The following is a 26,186-nucleotide window of genomic DNA, read 5'->3' as shown; positions in this document are numbered from 1 at the left end:
TTGATTCTTGCAAAAAGATTTCACGTTTTTCTTTTTTTATCAATCTTGTTTAATAAATCATGATTTTTTTTCTCACATGTTTCTTACCCATTTTTATTACTAATTCATGTAATTTATGAAAAAGGTTTTCTTATTAAGATGTTTGTCAGTGCAACGGACCATTCGTAATTAAACTTATCCTATCAAGTTGGTTGGCGAGACTGCAATTAATTTAACTGACCCAAACTTTGGGTGGCCATATTATATTAATGCTGTTGTGGTGAAAGAAATGAATAAAGATCTTATAATTATTATTTTTCATATAACAATGCAATTTTTTTATACAATTAGTTTCTTTTAATTGATATTTTAATAAATAATTATTTAATATTTGAAAATATAAACATAATGTTTCTTCGTTTAATAATAATAAAGATATTAGTACAAAGACATTGTAATAAGAAAACTTTGTATTTTTCATTTTTTTTATAAGGCAACAATTTTGCCCTACTTTTGTTGGATACTTGGATTAGGTGGTTTAACAAATGAAGCATTAATTAGTGTCTTTAAATAGCTATACGATCAACGTAATTTCCCACAAAGTTTTAATTTAATCATAAAATATTGTATGGGCTCAAGAAAGTATATAAATAAAATAATACTTTTTCATTATAAAAATAAATTCGATGGTTCTGCCCAACATTTGAAACATATAGAAGTCTTAAGAGTAAAAAAAGGTCAAGAAAGTCTTAAATTTGGGTGAGATTTGAGATGAGACTGCAATTTTACTTCTCATTACAAATTCACACAAATAACACTGTAAACAATTTCTTGAAATTAATTAGCAAACTCTTAAATATCGAGTAACTTTTTATTACTTATGAAAATATGAATCTTAATCGAATAACACTAAATTTGGATATATTCTCTTGAAAAAAATCTATATTGTCATAGTTAAATAATATAAGACTTATTTATGGGCTTTTAAAATCTTAATAAACTATCACAAAATATTTTTTGTTTATTTTTTAAAGGCTTCTGCTAACTAGTATTTTTAAAGCATCTTTATTCATATGTTTATATAAGTTGTTTAATTTTAAGGTTGCTTAGTAACATTGTATCATAAATAACATATATCATAGGACTCACAAAATTAATTTAACCACTCACTTCTTTAAGAATTTCAAAGGTTTGTGTTATCATTTTTATAATAAAAAAATACGGATGATGCTTTAGAATCATTTGGTAGACCTTTAAAAAAATCATTGGTAAGAAATGAAAGAAATAGATAAGAAAATAAAAAGATAAATAAAAATATGCGAGAAATTGAGCCAAATAAAGATGTTTGATTTAAGTGAAATAAAGAAAACATAGAAAGAGAATAATACTTCCTTTGGTCTTGATTACAAACAAAAAATCTACTTTATACTCATTAATAAAATTAGTTAATTTTATTAAATTGTGTGATTTCTAATTAAATAATAAATATTTTTTTAAAACTATATTTCATTAGAAATTAATATTAAGTATAAAAAATCTTTAACCTTTTAAATGAAGGATATTTTAATTTAAAGATAACCTCATTAAATAAGACATAAATTGATAATTGAGATTTAATTATGAGACAAAAAATATAAGACTTTTATGAGTTATAATTAAAACCGAAGGAAATAGTAAAATAAAAATAATTAAGAAAGAGAGTGTAAAATAAAAATAATTAAGAAAGAGAGTGTAAATAAATAATGGATTATCTTTAAATTTCTCACCTTTGATTTTCTTACAACCAAACTCATTAACTTTGAGTATATAATTCCCATCTATTTCTCTCATTTTCACTCTATACTAATTTTATCATGTGTATATGAATGGTTCTTTGTATCGACTACTCTTCAAATAATTAATAACATAATAATTGTCAACAAGATAAGGACCTAAGCCTAAAACTAGAAATATCTATAAAAAAAAAAGCCTAAAACTAGAAACGAAACTTGTGATGTCAACGACTCAACGTAACGTTACGGTTGTAAGAAAGGGATTCGTATATACTCAGTTGCCTTTTATGACCCCACCCCCAACAAATTTATTAAGAGTTACCTTTAGAGTAATTTGAACATGTTATATAATTTTTTCAAATCCCACTATAGTGATCCCTAATACCGATTTAAAATAATAATAATACCAAGCGTTTATATAGAAGTTTTAGAATAATGAAGATTTAGTTTGGTTGTTCGAAAGTATTTGTGCTAATAAATGAGATTTGTTTTATGAGTTATGTACTATTAATTGTTAAATGCCAAGAGTTTCACCTATACAAGCTAAGTTGTTTAGGATATGCCTGAATTAATTTTGGAACAATTTCCATGCATGCACCTGGCTTTACGTATCGTTGTAGCTTTAACTAAATCTCGAGTGATAAATAAATATAAAAAAATCCCTTTTAACTTAAAAATATTACATGAAAATTCGCCCGACATATATTCCCCGAATTTTTCTTATAAAAGAAGTCACTAATGTATGCACATCAAAATACTGTATTTTTTCAATAAGGTGATTAAATCTAAATAGTTAATGTGCTAAAATTAAGATTATTATAAAAATAATTTTTAATAAGATTTTACTTAATTTTTTATCCAACTTAAATTTGTTAGGTTCATGATGATAAAGAGAAATAAAAAATACACTTTTTCTTGCATAATTATTAATATATTAACTTGCTGTCATTCTGTGACATGACTTTGTTGGGCTATTTTGTTTTATTCAGTTTCCTCGTTCTTTTACCGTTGCAGTTAGTTGGCGCTATAGCTAGTTAAGTCACTACTAGCTATGAGAACTTTTCGTCATTTTTTTTTTTTTATTTTTAATTTTCTGAATAAAATAAACAGTTTAATTAAGACTCCTTCGTTCTTGTTATCTCTTTTGGATCGATTACTGTTTTTGAACAAGTCAAAGTCCTCGTTTCTTTGAAAATGATGCTTCAACACGCTCTCTCTCTCACTCTCTCTCTTGCATATGCTTCTTCTGTATTATATTAACCTCTAGCACAAGCAATTCCACAAAACTACATATACAATATCATCAGCAAGAGTCTCCAAAAAGATTGGTGTTGTATACCATCGTCCTTAATTTATATTATACACGTCTCTAGCTAGCTACATAATATTCTCTTCTTCCACACACACAAAAGAAAAAAGAAAATTGTTTAGAGTGTGGAGGGTAAAAAATGAGCAAAGTTCTTCAGGCGAAGTTGGAGGCAACTCCAACATGGGCTGTTGCAGTTGTGTGCTTTGTGATGCTTGCTATTTCAATCCTCATTGAACATATTCTTGAAGAACTTGGAAAGGTAAGTACAACATGTTACGATCGAGAAAGTAATTAATTAAACAGATATTATATATATATATATATTATAATATTATTCCTGATATCTCTTTTGCTGTGTGATTCTAATGACCAGTGGTTAAAAAAGAAACACAAAAAGGCTCTTCATGAAGCGCTGGAAAAGGTTAAAGGAGGTAATGAATTATTAATTCACGCACATTTCACACTTCTTCTTATGAGTTGTATATCATATTTATGAGATCCTCTCGGTGAGTCTAATTATTGAAAATTAATGTTTTGTGTTTAGAGCTTATGCTGCTGGGATTCATATCGTTGCTCCTAGTGATGTTTCAAGATCACATTTCTAATATATGCATCCCAAAAAGCGTTGCATCCACTTGGCATCCTTGTGATCCCGGTGATGGAACTTAAAAACCCACGCGCATATTATGACACATGCGCACATAAATTAATTAATTAATCACACTCACACTATATATATATATATATATATATATATATATATATATATATATATATATATATATTCTTCTTTTAATTATATATGTGTTTTTCTTTATTAATTGACTTTCATTTAATTTTTTTGCAGGGTAAAGACCAAGTAGCTTTTATGTCTGAATATAGTATTCACCAGCTCCATATATTCGTCTTTGTGCTTGCTATTTTTCACATCCTACAGTGCATCATGACACTGACTTTGGGTAGAACCAAGGTACGTACTCTCTCTCTGCTCAGCTTGTCTCTTTCAGCTCTCATTATTTACTTTAATTCGCTTCCTCTCAAAGGCCCTCCCATTTGGGAGTTTGTAATCTCACAAGAATTATGATCCGTCTATTTCTTATCCTTAAGAACGAAGAGCCTTGAGAGAGAAAGTATAAATATAATTGATGATATGATATATAATAAAAAGAAAAAAAAGTATTTATTGTATGAACATAACTTGTAAATTTTATTTTACTGAAACAAAACTCCAATAAAATAAAATAATAGAGGAGTTTCAATGATCATATTAAACCAATTTATTTTTGTCTCTCTCTGTTTTTTTATTATGGTGATATGCAGATGTCTATATGGAGGAAGTGGGAAGACGAAACAAAGAGTCTTGGCCATCAGTTCCACCATGGTAACACTCCACATTTAGTTAAAATCTATTAATATTGGATAACAGTGATCTTTTCGTGTTATACCGACAAAAAATTATCTATCAATCATGAATTGTCTTATTTGAATACCACATACCACATTCAAACACACAGTGAGTGAGTGTAAATACAATTCCCCTCCTCAGTGCTCTATTGTTTTAAATTCTGGTAGATTAATTAATTTTAATTAATAAAATTGGTTTTTCAACTATTCATCAACTTGATTTAAATTATTTTTTAATTAAGAATTGTATTAAAAAATATGTCCCAATATGAAAATTGTTTACTGTTATAAATCAAATTAATAAGGCGTTACTATATATCTTCTGCGAGAAACATTCACAAAAAAAAAAATACTTTTGTGAGAAATGATCAAAAAGTATCTTTTGTGATCGAGAATGAGTTCTCGTCTAAATGACATATCATATTCAAATTTTGTTCTTATCCCTAGCTCTCTTCAATGACATTAATTAGGTGATGTTTATGTAATGTCTAAAGGAATAGATAATTAACTATAAAAAAAATGTTATATTTTCATGTAAGTTTATTTAAAAATACTCTTAATATTTTAAAAAAATGTTAAATACAAAATAAATATAATTAATATTTTGGAAACATAAAAACATAAATACTTTCTTCATTTAGAGGATTAATAAAAAATATTTTGCAAAAGAATTTGTAAATACGCAAATATAAAATTTGAGCATAGCCTTGTTAATTATGTTGAAATTTAAGGTCCTATACGAAAATCTTAACGATACTAATTAAGAACTATTTAATATAACTTATTAAGTGTTTTTACCTACTACTTAAAAGTATCCATGATGAATATTCTTTATTTCAATAAAAAGTAGCCTTTTTTTTACCTTTGTTTCGTTAACCCTTTTCCTAAAATTTGTCTAAAATGAAAGAATTTATAATTACTATCTTTCATGTATATAACTAACACTCTTTTCAACATATTCCTTGTTATTATGAGAAAATTCTTGCTGCTACTTGTTAGCATAATAAGGTTACATTTTTTGTGTCATTCGTCTCGGATGTATTAGTGATAGTGATACGTACATGGAATAAGCCATTTTCATCTTTGGCCATTTACATGGGCACATCTGATTGTGGCTTTTGCAAATATGCATTGCAGATCCTGAGAGGTTCAGGTTTGCTAGGGATACAACGTTTGGACGAAGGCACTTGAGCTCATGGAGTCGATCACCAGGTTCCTTATGGATAGTGAGTACACTAATGAATAGCATGATAAATTTCTTACATATTTATATTGTATCATTGTTCCAAGGCCATTAGCTACATTCTGAATTTCAGGCACATGGTTTGTTATTTGTGACACAAATTTTATGAGACCTTTGTGTTTTGCTCCAATCAGGTTAGCTTCTTCCGACAATTCTACGGGTCACTTAATAAAGTAGACTACATGGCATTGCGGCATGGATTCCTCGTGGTAAGTTTGTATTCACAAAATTAATTTGTTCTATAGTTCGATATTTTTTGCTCAAAAGGATATCATAGTTAAACTAAGCTATGTAATTTCAGGCACATTTGACTCCAGCAAATGAGGCAAAATTTGATTTCCAGAACTATATCAAGAGAACACTTGATGAGGATTTTGCAGCTGTGGTGGGCATAACGTAAGAATACCAGATACTGCTGCGCTCTTCTTTCTGTCACTAAGTTACTACTTTACCAATCTAAGCTTAACCGTGCATTTTGGTACTTGCAGTCCAACCATATGGTTCTTTGCTGTGCTAATTCTGCTCACAAATACTCATGGTAAGTCCTATTCAAACTTCGAAACCAATGCATAATTGGTGTTGCTATGGCTAAAAATTAATTACATCTGACTATAACAAGATAAAATTAACATGGGTTTGATCGTGAATCATTTCAACCATTTTCATGCACAATGTTTGTAGAATTCAATTGATACAGGATTTTCTTAGCAGAGAGCATACTCAGCATAGTATGACTTTCATTATACTACTTCATCTTTTCTTATATAGTATTAAAATCAGAATGCCCTTAGACTAGAAACATTATACTATGCTCTTATATTCTACTTTATTTCATAAATGATAATTTTTGTTCTATATGGGCAGGGTGGTATTCTTATTTTTGGATTCCATTTATCCCAGTAATTGTAAGCACAAACCACTCATTCTGCTTATGTTGTTGGTCTATTTTTTCTTCTATTAATCTGATCATAAAGTTTAATGTGAAATTTACAGATAATCTTGTTGGTGGGAACAAAGCTACAAATGATCATAACAGAGATGGCACTAAAGATTCAAGATAGGGGGGAAGTGGTCAAGGGTGCACCTTTGGTTGAGCCCGGAGATGAATTGTTCTGGTTCAATCGACCCCGCCTCATCCTCTTTTTGATTCATCTTGTTCTCTTTCAGGTAAAATTTTATGATTTACTTTCCTATGATTCAACCAACTTTCCAATTGAAGCATTCCAGCTCCTGTGTTCTGAAATTAATTATGCTTGATTCTGTGCTGCAGAATGCATTTCAACTAGCGTTTTTTGCTTGGAGCACAGTAAGTATCCCATCTTGATCAACTTCCCTAAAACTTTGGTTCAGTGGATCATGTTGTTTAGTAATACAATATTGAAGAAAGTAGCAGCAGTGCTTAGAACATATTTTCCTGAACCTCAAATTGTTAGGAAAACACTCACGAATAATTTTGATTAATATATAAAACAAATTCAATAACATTAAAAAAAGCTAATTCTAACTTCGCATCATTTTGTTTTTGTTACAGTATGACAATGGGTTCAAAATAAACTCTTGTTTCCACAAAACTACTGCAGATATTGTCATTAGACTTACAATGGGGTAAGTTAACTTCTTTTTACCAAAACTGCATGTAACATACCAACACATGGAACAATCATTAGCATGTGACTTTTGCATACTAATAAGAAAGTGCCAAATTTTGCAGGGTTCTCACACAAGTTCTATGCAGTTATGTGACTTTGCCTCTTTATGCTCTAGTCACCCAGGTCAGATACAGGAACATTATATTCACTTCAGCCTTTCTTTACCAATATATATTATACCTTAAGAGTAGGCACTAATTTCATTTTGTTTTTTCTGGCATTATAGATGGGTTCTACCATGAAAGTTACTATTTTCAATGAAAATGTTGCAGTAGCCCTGAAGAACTGGCATCACACTGCTAAAAAGCACATCAAACACAACAAGGATTCTACTTCAAATACACCATTCTCAAGCAGGCCAGGAACCCCGACACATGGCATGTCTCCAGTTCACTTGCTTCACAAGCACCCTAGACACAGTGACAGTCCAGTAGTTTCTCCAAGGGCATACAATTACGAAAATGAACAGTGGGGTGTTGAAGGGATACATTCCCCAAGCCACCACGCAAGAGATCATGATCCTGATCATGAAAAGACCATGCAGATGCAGATGCAGATGCAGCAGCAGCGGCCAGCTCCAACAGCAGAATTGCCTCCTAGTGGACTCAATCCTATTCGAACTCAACATGAAATCAACATTGCTTTATCTGAATTTTCATTTGGGAGGGGACACCACACTGGTAGTAATACTAATAACTAAATATGAGTATTAGAAACATTTCCTTGTTTTGTTTTGTTTTTTTTTTTTTTTTTTTAATCTTTTTAGCTTCAATTCATATCGAGCACATCTACGTTGTAAGTAAAAGACGGGCAGTGCTTTTGAAGATTTTTATTATCTGTATATGTTAAGATAGTAACTTTTCCTCTTTTATTTTTTTAATCATCCGATCAACCTTATATTTGTTAGTTTTTAAAGATTGAAATGAAAGTTAAGTAATATATTTTTACAACATGATTTGAGGATGAAGTTTCACTTTCACATGTCAGTATATAAAAACTTGTTTATCTATATTGAAGATAAAAAAATTTCTTTTATAAAAACGTGCTGATGATCTAATTGACCAAATTAGTGCTCGAGGGATTTAATTTAGTCTCATGTAATGTAAAAGGGAAAAGCATACATGAAAATTCTTGAATATGCATTTTTGAAGAGAGATGTGTAGTGTGTTTCGGGAGATACAATTTTAGGAATAACTATATGACAGGGAGTACTTTGGAATATTTTTTTGAAAAAAAGCATGGTAGTTTTTTTTTTTAAATACAAAAAGTATGATTAAAAAAGTCTTCTAATTACCAAAAGCAAAAAGTCTTCCATGGGCTTTTGGCCCAAAATCTTTGGAAAGGAACACTTTCTTGTTGGAGTTTGTTATTTGCATCCCCATTTTTCTAATTTCACTCCTATTATTTTTAATGAATTTATCTTTTTATCCTCCTTAAGGACCTTAACCCTAAACTCCTTTTAAACTTTCTGATCCCTTTCTTCTACCCCTCACCTTCTCCTTCTCATCTTTGTCCTAAATTTATACTACATCTCTTATTATAAGATTCTTCTTTGAAATTTATTTATCTTTTTTTATAAAATCATTTTCTAATTTCTAGATACATTCATTATTTTTTCTATGTATTCTTACTTAATTATTTTTTCTTCAAACATTAATGAAAAATAATTAAGTAAATAGAGAGATAAGAAAATTATAAATTTAAAATGATAGTACAAATAATTCAAAAATTTAATATGATTAATTAAATTAATTATTTTTCTTAAGATATGTGAATTAGTTGAAATAATTTTATAATTAAAAACAAAAGAAATATATTTTTTCAAAAATATCATTGTCATTAATGTTTTTCTTCTTTCTAAATGCATATTAATATAATCTCTATCTTATTTAAGAGTATTTGCAATCTAAAAATAATTAATGTATGAGACAATATAAATTTGATTTTATATAAATGAACAAACAAATTTAGAAAGTTGAGTCCTTTAAATAGGTATAGATTGAGATAGTATTAATAAAATTTAACTATTTTTATCTTATTTAATGAAATTATATTTAAAATATTCTTTATTTAATAAGAAATTTGTGCTTAATATTAAGTTTTAATGAAAAATAATTTAAAAAAAATATTTTTTTAATTAGTAACAACATAATTTAATAAAGTTAATTAATTTTTAAATAAGTGTGATTTTGTTTTTCTTATTAAGGAGAACAGAGGGAGGGAGTATAAAAACAAATATTCCAATTACATCACACGTATAAATAATGAATTTAATTTAAACGCACTAAAATTAAAAAAAGTGTTTTCTTAGGAAATAGAAAAAGTAGTAGTAGTATTAAATATCACATTTAAGATTTTGATTGGTGGAAAGTATGAGCACGTAAAAATTAAAAGTGATAAATAATTGTGATAATGAAACAGTTAGAAGCAACGAGCAGCGGCTAACACCGGAATCTGCAAACTCAAAAGTTCCATCTCTTCTTCCACACATCCATCGTTAATCATTTTCCCGCAAAATATTTTCTTTCTCTGTTCTGTGCCTTCTTCTCCACCGTTGGTTCAAAAATCTCAGCCGTTGATCAGATTGAGCCTCCGTGTTGATCTTCATCGCCATCATGGAGGTCCGTTCCAATCCCGCCGCCGACAACTCCTCCGACCACCTTCGACCGCCCGCCGTTTCGTCCAAGCAGCCGCTGCCTTCTCCTACCGCCGTCGACACCTCCGCCGTTTCTCAGAGGTGAATAAAATTGGAAATCTTTCTTTTTCTCTGTTTGATTCGTCAAATGAAATCTTTCAAAAATTTGAACTTTTTCTTACCCATGTAGAAATAAAAAAGATTTTTTTTTCGGTTTTCGATTATTTTTTGCGTGATCAGGTTTTGGATTCTTCGTGGCAAGCGAATTAGAGTTCAGAAATTTTGATCCTATATTTGATGATGACCGTTTATTCATTTTTAAAAAATTTTAATTTTATTTTCTGATATTGAGTTTTTCGTTGGAATTGTTCTTGATGGTTTTGTTTTCATTTAATTGCAGACTCCAGAAGGAATTAATGGCTCTCATGGTATATCTCTTTTTACTTTAATTATGATTGTTTTTATTATTGTTATGGACCTTTTCTCTTGAATTCCCTGCATCTCTTAACACTTTTCGTAGAATCAATTCTGATTTAGAAAGTTAATTCTTTAGGAACATCTAGAAAATCATGATCTTTTCATTTTTTTTTGGTCCAGGGTAGTAGGGGTTGTTATTTTCTTTTTCTTTCTTTCTTTCTTTCTTTTCTTTTTTTATTTAAAAAAAAATATGTAAATTGCATTGGTTCTCTATGCGAACTCGTGTTGTATGGGTAAATTATTTATATTTTGAATACTAAACTTTATGCCTTTAAGGCTAACACCCTCTAAGAAGTGAAAATATTGAGGTTTGATATTTATAGTCTAACAAAAAAAAATGTTATTTATATTCTGCACTGTTGAGTAAAATATTTTATTAGATTATTGTAAAAAAATGGTTTTATAGTGATTTGTGAACATTCTGTATCGAACAATTTTATTTTATGTAGCATGTTTGATTTGTTCTGTTATTCATGTAGTCTTTTATATTAAATCAGCATCTATGAGGGTGGTAACTTGTGTAAATTATTCTAGTGGGATATCAGCTGATTTTTAATAAACTAAGGTTTCACAAATGCTTTGCTTTTAGTCATATTATAATTTGTTATCTTGTTCTCACAGTCACTAACACACTCAATGTTGATAATGAGTTTTCCTGCAGATGAGTGGAGGAGATCTCGGGGTGTCGGCTTTTCCTGATGGAGAGAGTATTTTTACATGGATTGGCACAATTGAAGGTGGAAAAGGGACTCAGTATGAGGGTTTATCTTATAAACTCTCCTTACGTTTTCCCCTAGACTATCCTTTTAAGCCCCCCCAAGTGAAGTTTGAGACAATGTGCTTTCATCCAAATGTTGACCAGTTTGGCAACATTTGTCTGGACATTCTTCAGGTATTCATGAACCTAGAGAACAAAAGAGAATGTCTTAGAGCCAAAATTTCCATTATCTGTGTCTTTTGGTGGGTCTGAATCTACCATTTAGTTTTTACTATGGATGCCAAGTGTATGTATGTCAAATTTCAATTTTTATTGCATCAATCTGGACTAAGTGTTCCATCAACTGCATTCTCTTGGAGCTAATAACTCTCCCACTTGTGTCTTTCTACAGGACAAGTGGTCTTCAGCTTATGATTGCAGAACTATTCTTCTGTCTATTCAAAGTTTATTGGAAGGTCTGTTTTTTTTAATTTTATTTTTATATATATTTTGAGTTTTGCATTCACTTTTGCATGCTTGTCTGAGCAGTTTACTTTCTAATAACAGAGCCTAACCTGGAGAGTCCTCTAAACAGCTATGCTGCAGCACTTTGGAATGATAAGGAAGGTTTGGAAAATTATTTTTTAAACTGCCAACATTGATTTCTGTCATAAACTTATTACACTTAAAATGATTTACACTGCGTACTATTTCTTAACTTATCTGCATCCTTATTCAATATGTGTAATGCTCTTGTAGTGTAGACTAATGTAGATTTTTGTTAATTGTTGAATTGCATATGCATGGAAAATGTCATGCAGATTATAGGAGAATGGTTCACAAACAGTATTTTTCTGGAGAGGCTCTTGAAAGCTGATTGGACACAAATTCCAAAGCAATTAGTTTCCACGTCATATTTGCCTGAAGAAAAAGTCTGCACCCTATAAATGTCTTTTTTTGTGTGTGTGTGATTTGATATTGTAACCTGAAACTACGAGAACTCGGAAGTCCTCTAAAAGTCTTTTAATTACTTTGTGTATAGAAGTAAAAGTTTTCATTGCAAAAATGCCAAATGACGCAATGACATCTTTGTGATATTTTTTGCTTCGGATGCACGATGCTTACAATTGTATATTCATGTTACGTAATATTTGTCACTTTGAAGCCGATGCTTGGATTCTTTACTACATGGTCATCCTAATTTCTAAGTGCCTCAAAATTCATTCATAGATAATTTAATTATGAGATGAATGTAAAGTTTATAATTATCATTTTGTTTCTTGGTAAGAAATTGACATACGTGATATTTAGAATAATCACTGAAAATTACTCCCTCAAGTGAATTGCCCCCATTTTGCATTGAGGGGATTAAGTTATTATTATCATGTTTGTTGGAAGAAAATGATGAGGTTTAAAACCGTTAAGTTTGAAAAGTAATATGGTATATCATTTAGAGAAAAAAAATTATACACTAATGTAAAATATTTTTTACACCGTCATTCAATCATAATTTACCATGTACAATAAATTTATTTATTTTTTTATAATTATTTTAAAAGTCATATTAATAAAATATTATGATTGGAATATAGTATAAAAGTATTTTACAATGTGACCATTAATTTTTTTTTAATGTTAAGATGACAACTAATAATATGAATTAAAAGAATATCGTTTGCCATATACCTTAATAAAGAACTTTAATAAGGAGGGTTTTTTTTTGTTATCCTTACAAATTAAACAAATTAAACTCAATAGTGAAAATTAAAGAATTTATAATAATTTATGCACACTTTTCAACCAACTAAATTAAACAGGAGAATCTTGTTTAAGTCCTTCACTGAATTTTAAAGGCTTTCTGGAAGCTGCTGACCAGGTGAAAATACATCCCATTTCGGGTCAGATCAGATGCCAAGGCATTGCAGGCCGGGAAAATGATAGTTAGGTAGGTGTCTAAAGAAAAATACTCAACACATATTAATTTATTATTATTTTTATCTCTTTTTCACCTATTTTTTTTATATTTCTCTTTCTTTTCCATCACATGATTTATCATATTAACATTTTCAATAAAGAAAATAATTTTTTTCCCATCCACTTGTGAAAATGTTACTCATTACAGTTTCATATTGGCCGAACTTATCTGAATTTACAAAAGCTAAGGAATCAAACAATTTCTGTAGCATCTGTTTCTAACTCCCCTGCACTAGGTGCAGTAGCCAACCTCTCTTCCAGTGCTCGAGCACCTCTTTCTCTGCAAGAAAGAAGCAGTTACAGTAGTGAATTGTTTATTAAACAATGTAATTGTTTCAACAATGCTAGGACAGTGGTTATTGCTATTAGTTTATGAAATAAAACCCAAAATTGAAGAAGGAAAACAGAAAAAACCCATAAGATTTGCCAACAACTTTTTCTACTTTTAGCTGAATCATTTACCACATACACACAAACAAACATAAAAGTAGTTCCAGACCTACAACTTTTATTGTCTACTATTATTAATACGATTGTTTCGTTATGAATTGCTTCACTGTAACAATTTTTAATATAAACAACAAGGTGAGATAAAGATAAAACACAGTAATGTGGAGTTACCGTCTCCTAGATGCTTCAATGGGGTCAGAACCTGGCAAAGGTTCACCTCTTAGAGTGTAACCTTGAGCATCATTAGAAGCATCTAATCTTCCACAGAGCATTCGATGAAATATTGATGCAATAGGGTCTATAACCGGTCTACAAGGAAGCAAAAAAAATAATAAAAAATATGAAAATTATTTAAAAAGATTACAAGAGATAGTAATTCTTCATAATATATTACAGGCAAACTAAAACCACAACTTACCTTAAAAACTCAGGGAAAAAAGTAGAGAATGCAAAATCCTCACTTGGGTCACCCTTGAGTTTTGTTTCTGGTTTCCTCTGCCAGTATCTGAGGTAAATCCAGCTCATATATGTACCATATATTACAGTTGGAAGATATGATGCTGCCTCTAGTGACCAGAAGCTCGTAGCAATAGAACACAATAGAGCAATAGATGGCAACCACTGAACAGAAGTGGAAGTTTACAATATTAAGAGGATCAGCATAAACTCTTGTTACTGAAAAGTAATGAATTAAAAGTTACGGAACAAGGTTAGAATATCAAACCTTCACTTTTATCTTGAGGAAAGGAAGCTCTTGATCTGGTACAATTTGCTTGATGCCAACCAAGAAGCCAAATATAACTCCATGAAATCCAGAGAATGGCATATAACTAGAAGAGCAAAGCAAGAGTATAAAGATCAGAAGAATTGGATCAAGAAGCAAATGGCACACATAATAAAAGTAAGTTCATGACCCGAAGGCCCTAAAAACTGTTCTAGTTCAATCATTTTGATCTTTAGCTTAATACATACTTAACCAACAATGTTCTCATCATTTAGAGAAATCATACGAGAAAACTTATACAAATTAACTAATGAATAAGCTAATTTTAGTTTATGGAAAAACTCATTTTATTTTTTTCTTCTTGTTTTCTTATCTTAGAAGTGTTTTTGGATAAGCTTACTCAAACAAACAAACGCACAAAATAATGTGCCAAAGGGAAATATAATAAACAGAGAGAAAATCAGATAACAACATGAACAACCGACAGAAAACATCATATCATATGAAAGTAGATATTAAATACTCACAGGTAACTCTCCTGCCCTGTAATGCAGTACAAAGCAATAGCAGTGATGAAAATGCAGAGAGAAGTTAGAAAGTTAACTATAAAGATGAACTTTAGAAATTCCCTGGGACCCCAAACTGGCTCAAGCAGCTTCCCAATGAAGAGAAGACCAATTGTGCTGACCACTACCTATAAAAGTGAATGTTAACTGTGAAGTTTTGGTTAAAGCAATGAAAAAACATAATTTGATGGAAGAGTAAGTGCATTCATACATACATACATACCCCATAGACAGATTGTTCAACATAACCAGCTGTAATGAGGTTCCAGGCAAAGGGAATAGTCCTGCAAAATTAAAACCAATAGGAAAACCAGTTTCAAGTCAAATAGAGTTGTACTTAATAGGAGTGCATTAAGAAAATAATGTTTTTTTTTTTTTTTTTCCGACAAATGTTACTTTTGGTAGTTTTGTTTGAAATTATATAAGGAAGGCTAATAACAGATCTATGACCGTTTAATTTAGCAGTGAATGTTGAAAGTTGAAATTGCGATACCTGGCGGGAATGAGGGCGAGGCAGGTGATAGCGGAAGGGAAGAGGTGAAGGAGAATGTGAAGAGAAATGAGGACCAGAGAGAGACCCTTGCAGAGGCGCGTGAAACCAGACGCGCCAAACAACCTCGTACACTGTCAGTCACTCGTGAAATTCAAACATAACATGACAATCTCAGTTACTATTATCTTCTCAAAACACAGAAACAAAGAAAGAGAGAGATACCTGCGAGAGCGACACCGACAGCGGTGGCGTGCTCATGGAGACCAGATCCAGAATTTGAAGACGACGAGATTTGGTTGGTTCCATTCAGTCCACTTCAACTATATATGCTGCTATATTCTTCACGTAATAATTGTAAAAAAGTAAAATTCTCATCATAATATTACTGTTACTTGTTCGATAGTGAAGTGGAAACAATAATATAGTACAACGCAGCATGTCAATTCACTTCCTCTCAACAATCAATCTATTGATCCTTTCTATTACTTTCATCTTTCTAAATCAAGACGCATCAACTTAGGACAACCACTTTCGTCTTTCATTTCATGTCACTCTTTTGCGAATTCAATGCAGCCATCAAACATACAGCTCTACCACAAAATATTTATACATATGAAATGGTAATAGAACCACTCAACCACATATATGCACTTAAGTCCCTTCATTTGAGTGGAAAAAGAATAAAAAAAAGAAAAATAAACATTAAAATGAGATGAGACTCACATTTTTATATTATATTTTAATTCAATTTTTTTTCTTTTCACTCCATTAAACAGACCTTAAGGGAATGCTTGTTTCACGTTATAAAATTTTATTTTTGAAAATTGTATTTCTAGGAATGTTATGCGTCCAAATGACATTCCCAAAAACATGTGGTTGTCATTAGGAATTTTAGAAAATAAAATAAAATATATTTAATTAAAAAAAATTGAAATAAGAAATGTGAAAAAAGAAGTGAGAATAAGTATTTATTGTGGAGAATAATTACTATTCCCATGAGAATCCAAGATACATCCTCTTAGCATGAGAATAAGAAATAATAAAAATATGTCTATTTCATATTCCTGGGAATCAACTATTCCTCAAAATATTTTCATAAAACTTGTAACAAAGAATGTGATATCCTCAAGTTCACATATTCCCGAGAATTTTCCTTAATAACTTAAAACTAACACTTCTTATGTGTTTTTATTTTAGACTCCAAATGTAATATATCAATTATGAAAAAAAAAGTAAGATAACAATTCAAACTATCATTCTAATATTAACAAATTGTTAATTCTGAGTGATATTGAATTTGATCACTTAAGTAATATTTTGAATTCGAGTCTCATGGATAATAAAAACATGATTGATCACATTTGAGGATTAATCATTAGTTTGAGGATTGTTGCTAATAAAATTTTATGACATCCGATGCATCTCCCCTCTCGCACTATCATCAATTCTTCACTTAGGGAATAACTAAAATAAGTTTCTTAATTTTCGACCGGAGACTGATTAGCAACCAAATGGAAATAACAAAAAAATAACTATAAAGTGTCAGTAACTATATGTACTGACGACAGAAACAAAGAAATTAGTAACCAAAAGACATTTTTATTCTTATATAAAAAAATTGAACACTTTACATGAAACTGTACATGTAAGGTATCTAGATATTGATAGCAGGATCAGTACAGCGTACCGAGTTTCCCCATATATAAACCGTAACTAAAAGACATTGCAATCCTATGCCTACATCTCACCTGCCCGACACCAAATTTTCTCTAAATCTAAAATACCCAACTTAAGCTACAAATACAATTGCTTTTGTTAGCAGAAATTAACCTTTGTTTCTCATCCTCTTTTTTTCTTTTTTTTTTGAAAATTGTTGGATAAGAATGCTCTCTTTCTGCTGAGAAAACTGAATAATTTCATGCACTGACTGCGTATCTCTTTGGAGCATCAAATATTTTGCTCAAGTAAGCTTCAGACAGAGACACGACAAGCTGGTGGCAAGCCAAAGTTGAAGCTGTAATAATTATTTTAAGGGAAGCCCAGGAGAACCGCAGCATCAATATTTTATCCCTACTTGCAGATTTTAGAACCTTAGAGAATATCACCCGAAGTCGCCGATCTCTAAAGATGGAATTGTAATCATATGTAGGCAAAGATGATCTAGGGGATAGACCTGATTCTTTGCTGCTAGGTCCGTTAGCCAATACCATCCGGGAATACTGAGTAATTGTAATTCCTTGTCCAAATAATTTAATCATCCATTGGTACAGTATGCCAACTATGATCTTGCAGAGTTGTTCACGGAAAAACTCCCCCTCCTTCGAGACCATTGCTTTGATTAATGAAGCTCCATCCTGTACATTCAATGGAAAGTAAGTTTCATACATTACATAACTATAGAAAATCTTCAAACAAGCATATTCAGTTTTCCCTGCCCACTAATAATACACTGCAGTGCAGTAATCAAACACTCCAACTAATAATGCAAGACTCAGTATAATGAATATTTTATTTGATACAATTAAAAGTTATTGACAATGAACCCACTAGAAGCTTGGGCAACCTGGTAAGCTGTGTACAATGCAATGACAATAAACTGGAACTAATTTAATCCATATACACACACACAAAAAGAAAATCAAAGCCAGCCTACAAGAGAATTTGGTAACCTTGTTCCCACAAAATCAGCAATTTTTCATTTACAACCACGTATGGCAAATATACTAACCAGATATCTATTGCTAGGCATGGAGGAGCACTAGAACATAACAAACAACCAATATAGACAAATAAGATAGGAATGGTGACAGAATATTCAAGTACATAAAAGAAGCAAGATAGACAGCTTATGGGAACTCACAGCAGTCATGAGAAGTCTTCTGATAGCAACACCATCTTTGGATGGTAAAAGCCTCAAAACCAAATATGCAATATCAATTGTATCAGTGGCCTTACTTGTTGAATGATCAAGGGAAGTCTCACTATTTGATGCCACTAGTCGCAAGGCTTTCCTGGCAAGATATCAAAAGTATGAGACACTACATCCACAACAGTAAAAAAACAACAATTTATTAAGTAAATAGTGTATTAACTAAAACAGGCCAGCCTAAGGCATATTGTCTGTTGCACGAAGATCAGTTTGAGTGCATGACAAAAGTGAAGTAGACAGTTATTAGGCACTAGGTTTACAGATTTACCTGTAGAAGGTCAGTATTTGTAGAAAAGGGAGCTTTCACGATAAAATAATAAATGTATAAAAATGGCACTGTAAATTTTTTTGTGTATTTAGGTGTAATAGAAATTTGATTCTTTGCGTATGTTTGAGAATGAAGTTCAACATGATTGCAAGTTAGTGAAGATTCCTTTGAGATGAGTAGCAATATCAACAGTACAGGACCTAGAGGGTTAAGAACACTGTATTTTGATGGTGTAGGACTGTCAAAGAATTTGGTTAGGAGACTTGAACAAATTTTGGGATAATTCCAAATAAGAAACTCATGTTAAAAATATTTACAGAAAATAACCAATTGGAATGGTTATTTTGCATAATATAATGGCTTAAAGGAATGGGTAGGAGAACATTAGGGCAACACCACTAATAGCAATTACCAGCTCTGGTGTAAATTTCTAAGAGGCACCACAAAAAGAGCTTCAAGTGCATGCCACTGTGTGTTTAATTTGAATTAGATAGCAATTGGCATTTTTCATTTTAATCTTTTCAATCAAAGAGGCCTTGCTGTTTACTACATAGTTTGTAGATGAAACTGAAAATACAAAGTAGATAGATCGTAGAAAAAAGATAAATATTAGGTCAGAAACTAAGCATTAAAAAAATATAAAATATAGATTAGAAAAAACAGAGCTACTTCCCAGAGAGCATACTCCCTGGGATGTCACCGTGACATACCTGGTTGCCCCTACCCTCAAGAACAGGGAAAGTCTTTGCCACTGGAACTCCTTCCTTTGGTTTAGAAGCACCTTAACAGGAGAAAACAGAGTTTAGAGAGAAAAAAATGAATAATGTCTAGGATATATTAAGAAGAAACTGTATGGAGTACACGTTCATAACAGCCATCAGTACCATAGAGATCATGTCTAGTAGTTCACATAGATGAAATATGCAAAACTATGATGATTGATTTGACAAGACATGTTAAAAAAATGTGTGGCTAAAGTTTGAACAGGATTAATATATAAAAACATATTATTAAATTTCTTCTCATTTTTTCTCAAAGAAAGATGCTCAGAATATATTCTCTATGCTGTAACATCAGCAAATAACAACAAACACATGATGAGATGTTTTATGTTACAGCTCTTCATACTATTGGCGCAAAACTCATTGTTCAAGGTCTTATAATACCGAATGCAATATATTCCTTGTTGCAGCTGAGTTCTCTGTGAGAAGTTTCCGAACAACATAAGGATATGCAGCTTCAAAAGTCTTGAAATTTGTATCTGCAGCAATAGCCAAACCTGAAATTGTTTCAAATTAAAATGAGTTAAAAGATAATGTAAAGGAAATATTAGAAATTCAATATGATTAGAAATATAGTATGGAACCATTCATGTATCTTTACATTACAACTTAAACTTTTGGAAATGTTGGTTCATGACATGGTATTGGTATCGAAGTCTCTGACTAATTGGTTTAGAGTTCAATCCTTGTTGATTCCATACTTCTAATAAATAGTTGAATTTTAGCACAAGGTAGGTGAACTTGTGCATTATCCACACTTCAGGTCCAAAAGGCTCTTATGTGGGTGGGTGAGAAATATAGCATAAATATTCATAGTGAATAGAAGCAGAATTTATTAGTATGACAATAAATGAGCAACCAAGAAGTAATCCACATGTGGTATTGAAAGTTTACCTTCCAATGAAGCTAGGGATCGCAAGACAAGTGTATAATATGGTGGCATGCGGAAATGATGCTTGAGTGCTACAGTCCAAATCTTTCCCAGAACCTTCAGAAAAATTCATCAAAAATTCAGTTAACTCAAGAAGTTTACAAAAGCAAAAAATAATAGTAAATATAGAAAACTAAGTATACATGGTTGATTTCTGATACTGCACATACTTTGGACATTGCTCATAGTCATTTTAGTTTTAGAAGTGTAATTTTCTTTTCAGTTATAGTTAGCTTCAGATAGTGGATGATGCATTCTATTTTAGTTAAGGTTGGTCCAAAACTGGCTAGGAATCTTATTATTTCCATATTCCTTGACACTCACAGACAGTGGTTTGCACAGTCATCTGACACACATAATTCAATTACTATTCTTCTTAAAGATGACTCTCACCCTGCTAAACTTCACATCAGGAATTCCTTCTTTAAATTCTACTTCTCCCAAGGCTTGTTCCAGTTCCTGAAAATTTAACATACATTCAGAAAGTCATAGTGTAAGGGTAAGGCTGCGTACAACATCCCTCCCCCATACCTTCACATAGCGAAGAACCTCTGGGCAATGGGGTACGAAGTTTTATTCAGAAAGTCATAGTGTGAACATAAGTTTCAGAATAACAAAAACCCAGGTATATGAGAATGCTGTTCTTATTTGATTTAAATATTCAATGGCAAGATGATTAAATCCTGAGATACAAGTACTATACCAGGGTAACAAGTCTGATATTTGTCCCTGGCCTCACAACATCCATATCAACCAGAGCACGGACAAGGGATGCCCAGTCACCATTTACTATATGAATAATTGAAGCCAGCATAGCAAGCTGATGCCTTTTTTCCATTTGACAGAGCAAACCAAAATCCAGAAACCTGTCACACATACAAAGAAGTGAAAAAATTCTTTTAGATTTTTGTGATGAAGGGAAACCATAATTTATTCAGAATGAATAGGGAAGGAAAAAGAAATACCCTATTTGTCCTGAGGAAGTGTAACGCAAGTTACCAGGATGTGGATCAGCATGTAATAAGCCTGTTTCAAGAAGTTGCACCAATGTTGATTCAATGCCTTTGCTGACCTGAGTTAATCAATATGTAAAAGTGAAAAATTAATTGAATGTGACTATTTCAATATAGTGAAACACTCAGAGTCTCAGACATCAAACAAAGCAAGATTTTAGTAGAATCAATCATTCTTGATGAGAAAATTTCAGTTGAGTCACAATGGTCAAATAAGCTAAACGGAGGATTGATGAAGAAATTTTACCACTACCTAAATGGATGATTGCATTTTTGTTTACATACCAGATCAAGAAGACGCCTTTTTGCATCTAATTTCTGCCTTTCTGAATATTCAGAGACATTTCCAACAGAGTTTCCAGCAGTCACAGAGAGCAAATCTGTTGGACTTTCACCAACCATCCACTCCATGGTCAGAACTCTCTTTCGAGTTAAATGTGGAAATACTTTTGGCACATTCATAAAAGTAAAGGAAGAGTGAACTTCCTGCATTTAGCAATAACATGTCAATTCAAAGAGCAAAGCATTTACTGCTGTTTTGTGATTTTTGTCAGAAACCAATTCAAGGTAGCTTCACATTAAAAGTTAAAACCTGATAAAAGATTTCATCAATGCTCTAAATTATGCAGTTCTAGAATTCATCAATATGTATAGTGTAAACATAATAAAGCTCCAATTGATATGTCATCTATTTATTACCAGAAACTTTGAAGCATTTGCAGCCTCTAAAGTGTAATCCAATTCACCAACAAAACCTTTCCCTAGTTCATCAGCATATAGGCGAGGGTCACTCTTTCTCTTGGCAATCTTTTGCAGCAGCCCCAACTGAAATGGATAATTTAAACACTCATTTTAGAATTTCATGCAGGGTAGAGTAATACACGTAAAAATTAAAATATTACTAGAGATTAATAGTAAATACAAACCCCAAGGCGAAGGATGTAGATATCCCGAACCACCACATGATGCAAATTAGGACGCTGAACTTTAACAGCAACATTATTACCATCAGTAGTACGGGCAAAGTAAACCTAGAAAATACAGAAACATAAAATGAGCAAGACATATCATCACATCAATGCTTCCAAGTTCCAAATAAAAGCATCCAACTCTCAGCATAATAATTAATTATAAATGGACTCCCTTGTCATAGCAAAAAGTACCTGACCAAAGGATGCAGCAGCTATAGGTTCCTCAGAAATGTAACTAAAGAATGATTCCAGAGGACAACCAAATTCTTCCTCCATAATCTTCATAGCAACAGTCCTGGGAAAAGGAGGGATTTGATCATGCAATTCTGACAATGCCTGCAAGAAGAACACAACTGAATATATATATACACGTATTGCCAATCCGATCATTATGTTAGTAGCATTAAAATCGTGATAGAAAGGCACAATGTCATTCAAAGAGTTCAGATGAAATTTTATAACTTACAGTTACGGTATATTTTGTCAGAAGTTTCATCTAAACAAACAGAGATGAAGAGAAAAAAAACACCTTTTATGCAAATTAGTGTTGCTGCTAAATTACATATGCAATAAAAAATAGTGTGGTCACAAATAAATTTTATAAATTATAGAACCACATATTATCATAAAAAACAAGATGGTATTGCTGCCAATAACCAATAATTTGCCCTATCTTTCAAAATTCATCAAGAGAAAGAAATGTTTGACGGTAAATAAATGGCAATAAAGACAGTTTTCAATCTAACCTTGGACATCTCAACACCAATGATATCTGGCCTTGTGGAAAGGGACTGACCAACTGCATCAGCAATCAAATGAATGTAACAAGGATATTGATAATCTTGTGACTGCATGAGAGAAATGAAAGCCCCAACAATTTTTTTTAAAGCAATAGGAATTACAAAAGTCATCTAAAGTGTGATAATTAAATGATGAATAAGAGTTTATTTTAACAATCATATTAAGATGTCAAATAGATTCAAATCCTCACCTTTTATAAAGGTAGGGCCAAGATTAAGCAATGTTTCCTTTAACACCATTCCAAAATTATACTGAGATGATGTATCATCCACATCCTCTTCAGGAATTAGCCGTAGAAACTTGCTAAATCCTGAAGTTCGAATACTGATCATAGCAGTGGCAAAGGAGAAAAGTACCTTCCAGAATGAAATATAACTCAATAAAGATACACTTCAAAAAAGAGTGAAGAATGCATCTTGAAACCAATTTCAGACCCATCAGAATATGTGTATATGTGTAGGAGGAAATAGTTTACACCAAAGTGAGTTAAACACTTACACTCACTTTTACACCATTAAATAATCTTCTACTGGATATATCAAAAAACCACTATTGAATTAAAAGTTTCTATCATACTCCCTTTTGTCCCAAAATAAGTGTCGTCCTAGGTTGGTTTACATAGACCAAGAAAAGCTAATAAATAGATGAAAGAGAGTAGTAGTTTTACAAAACTAACCTTATTAAATAGATGAAAGAGAATAGTATTAATATTAGATTCACAAACTAAAATGACATTTATTAGGGGTATTGGTGGAAAAGAGCAATTAATATTACATTGAAAAGTCAAATACAACACTTATTTTGAGACAAATTTTTTTCTAGATGCGACACTTATTTTGGGATGGAGGGAGTATATACCTGCAAAATTTTAGATTAATCCAAAATTATTCAATACCTAATTCATGCACATCAAAATTGACATAATATATACTTTTAAAATATATGAAATTAGGAACTAGTTGGCTACCTTTTTATTGTTGTCCAAATTTTACAAGATTTGACACAAATAATTTAAGTAAAATATAATTATAATTCAATTATTAGATTGATAAAAATCACATTTCACATAAACTTATTGATGATGTAAGAATGGATGTAACCCACATCAAAGTAAATTGATTTGTGTGTGTGTGTGTACTGACTACTATTGTCCAACTTAACCCCAAAAGCTAGCTCATAGGGGAAGGATTGTCAAAGTCATTGTAAGGGAAGCTTTGCCTATATACCCAACCAATGCAGGATTATAACACACCAAGTTCACACCCAGGACTAGATATTTGGACCATGAAACTTGTAGGATAGGACAGGTCCATGTAGCCAAACATCAAGGCAAGGATAGACTCTAATGTCATTAATTAGAATTGAGAAAGGACTGCATCTAACTAAACCTAAAAGATTAGCTCAAGGGAGGAGTATTGCCAAAGTCATTATAAAGGGTATATCGTCCTATGATGGAACAAAGAAAATAAAGGAACAAGAACAGCTATTGCTTGTATGAGAGAATTGGACCTAGAATCCTTCCTAAACCTTAGGCCGTAGAGAGTCAATCCGAAAGGAAAACTAGATAAAACAAATATTTTGACATATTACAGTTCAAGTAAATATTTAAAACTTAACCTAATGGTTAATGAAACGAATGAAAATGGAAGAGTGGTAGACAGAATTTCGGACTGCGGGTTTGTATTGAAATAGTGAAACAAAACAAGTACCTCAAGAACACGAAGGGTGACCAGATGGGGCCGAACACTAAAATACTGAGCAACTTGCTGAGGATCATAATCTTGAGGGAGCGGCCTGGTCCAAAGCTTAGAGAAATAGTAGAAGTAAGAAGCATAAGCTTCAAAAGCCTTGAGATCATACATGAGCAAATCCACTCCAGTTAGCCCTGCATCTTAGAGCACTTAGATCACTTAAAACTACTATAATTCACAATAGGAATTCTGATATAGAAAAATTGAGATGGAATTAGGGTTGTAGAGGGAAACCTGGGTAACAAGGTTGGGGCCAGGAAGGAGAAGGAAGAGGAGGAGAGGTAGGGTCTTCGAGATTGCGGAGCCAAACAACGTCGTCGATTTTCTTGGCAACCTCGGGAATGCGGAAGGTCTCCTTGGCCCAGGCAACACCGTTATCGATTCCTCTCTTGAGGAATTCCACGTCCTTGCGAACCACTTGTGCGAAGAGGCTGAAGTCTCCCAATGCTCGCTTCTGCTGCTGCTTCTTCTTGCTATGCCGGCGGCACGAGGAGGCGCGCACGGTGAGCGACGGTGGCGGTGCTAGCACCGTCGCCATGATGGGCGGGAAGAGACTCAAAAGGCGGCGTTGAAGTTGAAGTGAAGGAGCGAAGAGAAGAGAATAGTGTCGTGGTGTGTGTATGTGTGGTTGTGGGGTAAAGTTGGGATACGATAGACGATAGATGAATCACAAAATAACTGACACCAACAAACACTTCAATTGCATTTGCGTTTACCAATCAAACTTTTATTTATTTCTTCCTTTAATTACGACAATACTATTTGATTTTATTTCAATATCACAAATCTTACTTTGTTTAAATGTGATACTGACATGTGTCCAAAAAATAAAAATTGTGGTGTTTCACTTTTTATTCTTGCTACCAAGGTTTTTTTTAGTCGACTATGAATCATGGTCTAAAAGTATTTCGATTGTACTTTACAAAAATTTAGGATATTTTCTTCTATGACTTACTTTTTATTTTGTTTAAGATTATGATATATTATTATTAGGGAGGGGATTTACTTTAAACACGTTATATCTTCGTGAAATTCAATCCATTTTTGAAGCTTATGATGTAGTTAGGTTTTTGGTCTACTTTGACTAGCTAACACGCATTGCGCATGGGGGAAAAAAAAAATCTATATTTGGGTTTTTGAGACTTCAATGGATGAGATGGACCAAATTGAGAGAAGCGCGGAGAAAAGTGAAAGCAGTAATAAGACGTTGCAGGATCAAAGGAGAAGTTTGAAACTTGCAATTCAATGAAAGTGGTGTATTATATATTTATTTTCTCTTCCGTCTCATTTTCATTTTGTATTTTTTCTTCTTTTTATCTTCCTCTTCATTCGCTTCTTCAAATTGAGGTAAACATTGATTTTTTCTGT

General features: G+C 31.9%; 3 protein-coding genes and 1 pseudogene across 5 annotated transcripts; 2 read left to right on the top strand and 2 right to left on the bottom strand.

Moving 5' to 3' along the window:
* The first annotated feature begins 3,019 nt into the window (after nucleotides 1–3,019).
* LOC100775238 (MLO-like protein 6) lies at nucleotides 3,020–8,236 on the top strand (annotated as a pseudogene). Its single transcript, XR_416510.4, has 15 exons — nucleotides 3,020–3,319; nucleotides 3,434–3,491; nucleotides 3,605–3,762; nucleotides 3,904–4,030; nucleotides 4,381–4,441; nucleotides 5,602–5,690; nucleotides 5,842–5,916; nucleotides 6,009–6,103; nucleotides 6,196–6,245; nucleotides 6,572–6,612; nucleotides 6,701–6,874; nucleotides 6,978–7,013; nucleotides 7,239–7,312; nucleotides 7,419–7,479; nucleotides 7,583–8,236. The product of XR_416510.4 is annotated as an MLO-like protein 6 (transcript).
* A 1,466-nt stretch (nucleotides 8,237–9,702) lies between these two features.
* Nucleotides 9,703–12,262, top strand: LOC100820153 (probable ubiquitin-conjugating enzyme E2 C). The gene is made up of 6 exons (XM_003536310.5): nucleotides 9,703–10,093; nucleotides 10,392–10,419; nucleotides 11,130–11,360; nucleotides 11,578–11,641; nucleotides 11,733–11,792; nucleotides 11,987–12,262. Exons 1-6 carry the CDS (start codon nucleotides 9,972–9,974, stop codon nucleotides 12,040–12,042), a joined length of 561 nt encoding a protein of 186 aa, XP_003536358.1. The 5' UTR covers nucleotides 9,703–9,971; the 3' UTR covers nucleotides 12,043–12,262.
* A 973-nt stretch (nucleotides 12,263–13,235) lies between these two features.
* Nucleotides 13,236–15,986, bottom strand: LOC100805179 (rhomboid-like protein 19). Its single transcript, XM_003535485.4, has 8 exons — nucleotides 15,595–15,986; nucleotides 15,373–15,503; nucleotides 15,103–15,163; nucleotides 14,841–15,007; nucleotides 14,314–14,419; nucleotides 14,008–14,210; nucleotides 13,761–13,898; nucleotides 13,236–13,419 (listed from the first exon to the last, which is right to left on the bottom strand). The coding sequence occupies exons 1-8, from the start codon at nucleotides 15,676–15,678 to the stop codon at nucleotides 13,332–13,334; spliced, it is 978 nt and encodes a 325-aa protein (XP_003535533.1). The 5' UTR covers nucleotides 15,679–15,986; the 3' UTR covers nucleotides 13,236–13,331.
* Nucleotides 15,987–16,951: 965 nt separating this feature from the next.
* LOC100819619 (uncharacterized protein slr1919) lies at nucleotides 16,952–25,833 on the bottom strand. 2 transcript variants are annotated; one of them, XM_003536309.4, is made up of 16 exons: nucleotides 25,053–25,833; nucleotides 24,777–24,952; nucleotides 23,258–23,423; nucleotides 23,013–23,065; nucleotides 22,459–22,602; nucleotides 22,222–22,326; nucleotides 21,995–22,120; nucleotides 21,581–21,781; nucleotides 21,248–21,354; nucleotides 20,986–21,148; nucleotides 20,676–20,741; nucleotides 20,246–20,339; nucleotides 19,736–19,848; nucleotides 19,280–19,350; nucleotides 18,233–18,383; nucleotides 16,952–17,726 (listed from the first exon to the last, which is right to left on the bottom strand). In XM_003536309.4, exons 1-16 carry the CDS (start codon nucleotides 25,354–25,356, stop codon nucleotides 17,289–17,291), a joined length of 2,478 nt encoding a protein of 825 aa, XP_003536357.1. In that variant the 5' UTR covers nucleotides 25,357–25,833; the 3' UTR covers nucleotides 16,952–17,288. The 2 variants fall into 2 exon arrangements, with proteins under 2 accessions (XP_003536357.1, XP_006589432.1); XM_006589369.3 differs by having other exon boundaries at nucleotides 24,777–24,958; nucleotides 25,053–25,510.
* Nucleotides 25,834–26,186: the final 353 nt, after the last annotated feature.

The sequence above is a fragment of the Glycine max genome, chromosome 10 (assembly GCF_000004515.6).
Source record: "Glycine max cultivar Williams 82 chromosome 10, Glycine_max_v4.0, whole genome shotgun sequence".
Lineage (NCBI taxonomy): Eukaryota > Viridiplantae > Streptophyta > Magnoliopsida > Fabales > Fabaceae > Glycine > Glycine max.
The sequence above is the reverse complement of the archived record's forward strand: the minus strand, read 5'-3'. Positions and strand labels throughout refer to the sequence as shown.